This window comes from Rattus norvegicus, chromosome 4, assembly GCF_036323735.1.
Source record: "Rattus norvegicus strain BN/NHsdMcwi chromosome 4, GRCr8, whole genome shotgun sequence".
NCBI classification, from domain to species: domain Eukaryota; kingdom Metazoa; phylum Chordata; class Mammalia; order Rodentia; family Muridae; genus Rattus; species Rattus norvegicus.
In genome coordinates this window covers 10980527-10988839 of record NC_086022.1, presented here as the reverse complement: position 1 = coordinate 10988839, position 8313 = coordinate 10980527, and the positions used below count along the sequence as shown (strand labels likewise).

The 8313-nt window shown below is 48.5% G+C and overlaps 1 protein-coding gene and 1 long non-coding RNA gene across 26 annotated transcripts in view; one reads left to right on the top strand and one right to left on the bottom strand.

Annotated features, from left to right (window-relative positions):
• Positions 1-2900: 2900 nt before the first annotated feature.
• Prkag2 (protein kinase AMP-activated non-catalytic subunit gamma 2) overlaps positions 2901-8313 on the bottom strand; it is a 241245-nt gene continuing 235832 nt past the window's right edge. For 10 of the 25 annotated variants that reach the window (XM_006235951.4, XM_063286390.1, XM_063286391.1 and 7 more), the window contains 2 exons: positions 5880-5973; positions 2904-4061 (listed from right to left, as the gene is read on the bottom strand). In XM_006235951.4, the coding sequence (XP_006236013.1) occupies positions 4030-4061; positions 5880-5973 (126 nt within the window). In that variant the 3' untranslated portion in view covers positions 2904-4029. Of the gene's footprint in view, positions 4062-4582; positions 5974-6003 lie in introns of those variants that run through there. The other 15 variants (XM_017592729.3, XM_017592730.3, XM_039107960.2 and 12 more) reach the window with 4 other exon arrangements.
• Positions 5859-8313, top strand: part of LOC120102471 (uncharacterized) — a 5318-nt gene continuing 2863 nt past the window's right edge. Inside the window, exon 1 of the long non-coding RNA XR_005504113.2 lies at positions 5859-5998. This is a non-coding gene — a long non-coding RNA (uncharacterized LOC120102471). The remainder of the gene's footprint in view (positions 5999-8313) is intronic.

Below are 8313 nucleotides of genomic sequence, written 5' to 3'. Positions count from 1 at the left end.
CTGTGCTGTCAACTTTGGAAAAAAGTATCCCCATTTACTGTGTTGAGTTGGCACTGTACAGAAATTAACAGCCATATTGGTCTAGAAATGTTGAACTTAAGTTTTTTCCATTTGTACAGGGGTAACGCACTGTATTAAATATGTAAGGTCTTATCTACGTGGGTTTGATTACAAAAACTAATAAAGTATTCTCTAAATAAAAAAAAATTAAGGTAGGGCATGGGTGAGGACTGGGTCATGGGACAAAGAAGGAAGGAAGGAAGGAGGAAGAAAGGTGAGCATGCTTGTCAACTTTGCACTGCAGAAAAGAAAAAGCAGCTAGGAGGCTATGGGGAGTGTCCATGTCAGCTTCGTGGGTTGCAGGGTGTGTGTCTGTGTCAGCTTCATCGGTTGTGGATGTGTGTTCAGCTTTGTGGGTTGTGGGGGGTCTTTGTGTTGGCTTTGTGGGTTGTGGGGTGTGTGTCAGCTTCGTGGGTTGCAGGGTTTGTGTGTGTGTGTTTGTGTCAGCTTTGTGGGTTGTGGGGGGTGTCTTTGTCAGCTTCCTGGGTTGCAGGGTGAGTGTGTCTGTGTCAGTTTCGTGGGTTGCAGGGTTTGTGTGTCCTGTGTCAGCTTTGTGGGTTGCAGGGTTTGTGTGTCTGTGTCAGCTTCGTGGGTAGTGGGGGGTGTCTGTGTCAGCTTCGTGGGTTGCAGGGTTTGTGTGTCTGTGTCAGCTTTGTGGGTTGTGAAGGGTGTCTGTGTCAGTTTTGTGGGTTGTGGGGGGTGTGTCAGCTTCGTGGGTTGCAGGAGGTGTCTGTGTCAGCTTTGTGGGTCGCAGGGTGTGTGTGTCTGTGTCACCTTCGTGGGTTGCTGCAATGCTGTAGCACAAGCTGGGAGACTCCCAGCAACAAAGCATACTTACTCTGGAGGCTGCAGGCTGAACCCAGTGTCTGCAGATTCTCGGGGGGTGGGGTGGGGTGGGTGGGTGGATTCTGTCTTCCAAGCTTCTGGTACTGCCAAGGATCTGTGACTTTCCTTGGCATACTGGCTGCGTCACTCTGTTCTCTGTCATCATCATCATTCCCTGCTTTCTCCCTGCGTGTCAGTATCCAGATTTCCCTCTTACAACAAGGACATCAGTCCCATTGGACCAGTGCCACCGGCATGACCTCATCTTAACTCGATTCCTCCACAAAGACCCAGTTTCCAAATCAGGTCAGTGTTGCCAGGTAAGTCAGGTATGAGGATATCAGAGAGTCTTTGTGGGAGACAGTTCAACCCACTACAGCCATTTAAAAGGACAGGATGGCATGAACTCTACCAAACCATTATCATGCTATACAGTAAAGATGGCAGCAAGGACTACTTCAGGCAAATGTGGGGTGCAGCTTGGTGATAGGGCTACCCAGTATGTGTGAAGCCCTGGGCTTGGCTCCTGCACTGAAACAAAACAACAAAACAAAACCGAGAGGGGCTGGCATGTGTAGAAGACTGCTCACCTAGTATATGCAGAGTGAGCTCTGGGTTCAGTCCCAGGCGTGGCATGACCTGGGAGTTGTGGCATGTACCTTTTATCCCAGCACTCAGGTGTTAAGAGACAGGAGGATCAGGAGTCCGGTTATCTTGGGCTACATGAGTTTGAGGTCAACTTGGGCTACCCAAGAGCCTGTCTCAAACAACAGAAAAGAAACAATGTACCCGTTAAGCTCTCCCCTAGGTGAGACTCACAGAGCTAGCAGAGTTGAGGCCAGGATGGCATAACTCCCTTAGCCTCCTGCCCTGATCTTCTGGCTGCAATACTTCTAGAAACTCTTGTCATTTACTGTTTTACGAGCAGCTCTTGGGGGTGATTCCTAATCAAGTGCAAACAGGATCTGAGGGTCGAGGCAGCAGAGAGGGCAGGGAGGAAAAGGAGCAAAAAGCAGCAGCCCTTATGAAGTAGCTGCTGGTCCTGGGTGGCCAGGTGTTGCTTGACAAGCCGAGCCCAGGGCTGGGCCTAGGAGGAGGAGAACCACAGCAACCCCAAGGGTGGCAGTCTAAGAGGAATCAGAAGCCTGGAGGTTTAGGTGTTTAGGCAAACAGCCTACGAACCAGCTCACCTAGGAGCTAGACACGTGTGAATGTTCATGAGTGTTTATTCCAGGACTCACGTTCATTTGCCTGCCATTCCAAAGCAGATGTACTGGACACAAGAGGCTCTGCCTCTGGCTGGATGCCTGTATGGACATACTCCCCTGAGGGGGGCATGTCTTGGCACAAAGGATGAGTGTGGGGGTGGGGAGGGGCCCTGAAATGGGGGTGATGGATGGCTGGGCTTGGTGCTTTCCGATGTGTCTTATGGAGAGGGTCAGGTGAATTCTTGACAGTGCCAAGTAGGGACAAAGTTGGAGTACTGTCTTCCCTATAAAACTACATGGAAAAGTGATGTGGGGCGGGACAGGGTGGGGCAGTGTCTTCCAGATGCTCACGCCCAGGGCCGGACTCTGAAGGTGTGAACTAGGTTAATGTACTACAGGCTTTGTAGTGTTTTGTAGCTTTCTCTGAGTATTAACTTCAGCCACCGCTGGTTCCGAGGACGGTGGGGTAGGCTACGTGTATCCATTTATTTATGCATCTTGTTGATAGGGCCTTGTTCTGCAGCCCAGGCTGGCCTTGCATTGAACGCAGGGGTTGGGGGAGGCCCTGAACTGGGAAGGTCTGCATTGTCAGCTCTGTGCTGCTGCCCCTAGTCCATGTGACAGATCTCTTTATAAAATACTTATTTTTTGGGCTGGAGAGATGGCTCAGCGGTTAAGAGCACTGACTTTCAGAGGTCCTGAGTTCAGTTCCCAGCAACCACATGGTGGCTCGCAATCATCTGTAATGGGATCTGATGCCCTCCTCTGGTGTGTCTGAAGACAGCTACAGTGACTCATATGCATAAAAACTTTAGCAAACTGGTAGATAGGATTTATTTTAATTTTCGATCTGGAAAACAAAACAAACCCCCCAAACAAACCCCCAAACTCTGCTCATATATACACACACAGATATAGTGTCAACATTTTCAGAGCACTGACACGAGGGGACAGTTTCCCTTACTGCTTTATGTGTCACAATAAAAGTTACAAGCGTCTTGTCAGCGGTCACACAAACATCATGAGTTTACATTTCAACACACAATAAAAAAAAAAAAAAACAACACAGACGTCTTCTGGTACTTCATCCCTGCGACCTCGGCCTGTTTCCATGAACGTTTAAAAGACCCAACAGTGGCTGTTTGGTGTGAGCCTGGCCTTTAATGGCTGAGCCATCTCTCCAGCCCCAGGAGCTTGTTTTGGAAGGCATAGCCTTTCCAGATCCAAACTAAAATCTCGAGAGATTTTCCACTTAGGAGAACGATCAAGGTTTTATTCGTAGGTATGGTGAAGTCCACTCACCAAAAGATGTGTAGAAAACCTGCATGAGAGAAAAAAATAAATAAAGCGAGGTTGCCAAGCCAGCCTCGCCGACGCGGCAGCCAGAACAGGACACGTAGCACTCAGAAGCAGCACGTGGCGTTTTCGGTTGCCTCTGCTCAAATGAAAACTTTTCAACCCACTGGGTGCAGAGGAGGAAGCTGGGTAAAGGTTTGAAGATGCTCACACTTGGGCCGGGCGTCTCTTCAGCAGCACTTAGGGGCGTGCGGCAGCGGCGGTGACATACTGCGTTTGGACATAAGGCACCGTGATCTGGACGTGCCGTTCACTCACTCTCTGTCACCTGCTCCATCCCAATGACTTCTTTGAAATGAAAAGTAGTACTATTTCAGGATACAGTGCACTTTAATGACATACAGCATTGGAAACCCTTCACACGGGTCTGAGGACAGTCTTTGAACGCAAGCCTGAATCTTCAAGCACATACAATCTTTTCCTATACTTACAAATCACTGGAAAAATACCCATCGCTAAACTCTGATATACATTCTTAGCCATTTTATTCTCTTTCTATTGCAGCCAGTGTTCATGAGGCAAAACGTGACCCCGAGACTTTGTTCAAGTTCTCCTGTGAGGGCGTCTACACTTGCGGTGGTCATTCGGTCTCTGTCTCCTTCTGTTTGGCACCTGCCAGGGAGACGGAAAGTGGAAGTCTCAGAGCTTATGTCCATGGTAGGGTTCTGTGCACCGGCCGATCCCACCCAGAGAGAGGTAGGAGGAATAAGTGGTCACAAGAGCCCCGCCCCCTCCCATCACCACTTTGGCTTCGATAGCACATCTTCCCATTCTAGGTGTCAATTCTACTGCTAACGTAGTAAAAACAGGCAGAGTTCTTTCAGCTGCCATACTTATAAGACTATTCCTTTCTTTTTTTAAACAAAGTATTACAACATGTCTGAAGACGACTGTGTATAGCAGCTAAGAGTACCCGCTGGGTCTCCACAGGAGACGGCAGGCAAGCTACCATACTACCCAAGGCACCTCTCTAGCTTTCATCTGAATGAACCCTTTTTAAAAACAAATTCGTGTGAATGGATGCTTTGCCTACACGCATCTCTGCACCAGGTAGGTGCAATGCCCAGGGGTGCCAGAGAGGGCGTCGATTCTCTGGGACCAGAGTTGCAGGAAGTTGTGAGCCACCAAGTGGGTGCTGGGAATCAAACCTGAGACCTCTGGAAGAGCAGCCAGTGCTCTTACCTTCTGAGCCATCTCTCCAGGCCCTGGCCTTTGTTTTCTGAGGCAGGATCTTGCTATGTAGCTCAGCCTGGCCTCTACCTTCTGAGGGCACACTGTGTCAGACATTAATAACACACTAGAGCAAAGGGCTGTCCTACAATCTACTCTAAAAACCAGGCTGGTCTTGTGAACTCACAGAGATCTGCCTGCCTCTGCCTCCTGAGTGCTAGGATTAAAGGCGTGTGCCACCACCATTGGACTCTTCTCTCATAATTTCTGCATGCTGCTGCCAGGGTCCCTGTGAAGGTACCTTTCATGGGTTGGCTCTGTGGATTCTGCATCTGAGGCAGGACTGTGGCAGTGGCTGGGGACTCTTACGGTGAGCCAATGTAAGGATGAGGCTAATTACAACAGCCAGTCTCAGGGAGACTGCTCACTGAACTAAAGAGATGTACCGCCACCACAGTGTGCACATAATTTAATGATTAGCTACTGGAGTTCAGCACCTGTTGTCACCTCTGTCTTGGGTCTGTGACCCTGTGGAAAAAGGAGCTGGTTTCTGTGATGCCGATGGAGAGGTGGGGGAAGGGATGCAAAGAGAATGTAAAGGAGGGTGTGACAGAGTTCTAAGACCCATCAAACCACCTCTTACTGACACTCAGCCCGCTCCCACGGGCTCTCTACCCCTGCTCACCGAAGCAGACCATCAGAACTTCAAAGTGAGAAGGAAAGTCAGAAAGGTCTGCAGAGCAACGTGCACACAGCGTGGGTGGTGGTGGTGGGGGAAGACTTCAGCACCTCAGGGCTTGTCCTGGAAATCTATGTATGTATATATGTACGTATGTATGTATGTATGTATGTACGTATGTATGTATGTATGTATGTACGTACGTACCTACGTATGTATCCATTTATGTATCTATGTACCTATGTATCTGTATATGTATGTATCTATGTATCTATCTATGTATCTATCTATCCATCCATCCATCCATCCATCTTACCCACCCAGCCACCTCTCTATCTTTTTTTTTTTTTCCTTTTTTTCAGAGCTGGGGACTGAACCCAGGGCCTTGCGCCTTGCGCTTGCTAGGCAAGCGCTCTACCACTGAGCTAAATCCCCAACCCCATCTCTCTATCTTTTAAGACAGGTTTCCTTTATGTACCCTGGCTGAACTGTAGCTCACAGAGATGTACCTGTCTCTGCTCCCCAAGTCCTAGGATCAAGCACATATGCTATTATGCTGGCCTGAAATCTCCATTTTTTACCTGCTGGTGTGAGGATCAGGGCTTGCAGGATGTCTGACAGGGAGATAATACCCACAATACTATCTGCTTCATTCACTACCACCAACCGATGGACCTGCAAAGAAAAAAAAAGTCTAAGTGTAAGTTTACTCTGTGTGCGTGTGTGTGTGTGTGTGTGTGTGTGTGTGTGTGTGTGTGTAGGGGGTACATTTGCCCATGTACAGTACACAGAGGCAAGAGGGTTGTTTTAATTGCTCATTTATTTTATTTATATTTTCTGTGTATGAGTATTTTGCCTGCATACATGTCTGTATACTACATGCATGCAGTGCCTGTGGAGGCCAGAAGAGGCACTGGAGTTACAGATGGTTTTGAGCAGCCATGTGGGTGCTGGGAATCCAACTTGTGTTCATTGGAAGAGCAGTCAGTTTTGGTAGCTTCTGAACCATGTCTCCAGCCCCACTGAACAGAAATCTCCCACTGAACCCAAAGCTTGCCACTTCTCTAGACTGGCTGGCCAGTGAGTCTAGGGGCCACCAACCTCTGCCCACCAGGGCTGGGGTTACAGGACCCAACTGCTGCCCTGTCTTAGGTGGGTGCTGGGATCTAAACTCAGGCCCTTAGGCTTGGACAGCAGGCAAGTTATCCACCCAGCCATCCTCCTAGCCCACACGTGAAAACTTTAAATTAAAAGATTTTGAAATGCATGTTGGGAAAAAATGGCACTCATGTGACCATAAGATAGATACAACTACGGGGCTGCGCAATGGGCAGTCTGCAGAAAGATCTAGAAAATGTAACAGCCAGAGCTTGACCACAGCAAGTGAAACCAGCCAGTTCTGCCTGCTGAGCTTTCAAACTTCAAAATATCTATAAAGAAATGACACAGACTCCAAATTAATAACCCCCCCCCCCCCGCTCTGTGCACGCATGGACGCATGTGGTGGGCATGGAGGCCAAGAATTCTTCTCTAAGACTGGAGGTCACCCACTCAGCTACACTGGAGGCTGGCAGGCCTCACATGTGCTCTTGGTTTTTACTGTAGATGGAATTTGGGAATTATCAACAGAGCTATTCCCTCACTCCACTACGGCCACAATTTTTAATATTCCGTCTCAGTCTCTTGTAGCCAGTAGGCAGCTGGTTTAGATGGCAAAGAAGTCTGGAGGGCTGTGGAAAATAATGGGGGGCTCTCTGCTCTTCTCCTCTCCTGCTGAGGCTTTTTTGTGACATCCAGGTATATATCAGTGTTAATTTTCAGGATACGCTGTGGCAGAGCGAGGCAAGTACGGTCACCTCTGGTGCTCTTGTCTGGAAGGGAGAGCTCACAGTGTGGAATAGCGTGCGATGGTTTGATGTCATAACTGGCTTTAGGGTTAAACACTAGGTGCTCTGGGAAGCTGGCTCCCGGTGGCCCTGGGAAGAGTCATCTAGTGAAGCAATTTTAGTTAAGAGGTGTGTAACTTGAGAGAACGACTTATTTACATTCCAATGGCTTCTTTCAAACCACAGAATTGCAAGAGTGCAGGCATTCTCCAGTTTCCTGCCCTTGGCGCGAACGCCATATGCAGCAAGATTCCTGTTAGTTCTACTGTGTCCATGTGGTCCCTTCTCTATGCAAACACATGAGCAGCAACTCCCAGAATCCTACTGGCCTCAGTATCTGGCCTTTTCCCATCTGTAGCTCTCACAGTGGATTCCATTCACCACATAATGTCCACTGTCATCAAAGGGAAGGATACCTTTCCTGCTGCTTATGACCTATGGAGGGTGTATGATCCTAAGGACATTCATGAGACACTAGGATGCATTCATAAATATGTGAGAACCTTCTAGAAAACAAGATGGATGCAAAACAGTTTTTAAAAAGGAAAGATTCGGGGCTGGGGATTTAGCTCAGTGGTAGAGCGCTTACCTAGGAAGCGCAAGGCCCTGGGTTCGGTCCCCAGCTCCGAAAAAAAGAACCAAAAAAAAAAAAAAAAAAAAAAAAAGGAAAGATTCTCCATTAAAATGCTGTGCTAAAGAGCAATGGAAACAGCCGGGGAGAGGAAACACCGAGACAATGAACTCGGACGCCACGTGGAGGTCAGACCCTGTAGGATGGAGCCCGGCTCTACAGGAAGGCAGCTGGAGTCTCTAGGGCAGACGCTGGGCTCAATAGGACAGAGGCTGGACTGACTGCACGAGGCTCAGGGGAATTGTAACAGCAATGGCTCTCAAGGCAGCACAGGACTTGACGTGTACAGCTTTCACTGTGGAAGTTTATGGACGCTTCTTAGTGGTCTCAAAAGTCGTCAGGCACTTTGCCTCTTAGTTTGCATGTTTATATTTGTAAAGCCAAGACAGCCTTGTTATTGGGGGCTCATTTTACATAGTAGGGAATGTTCTGGAGGGAATGAAACTGCATCCTTCAGTCCTTGAGAGTGACACTTGACGGGAGGGCTGGAGGAGGGAT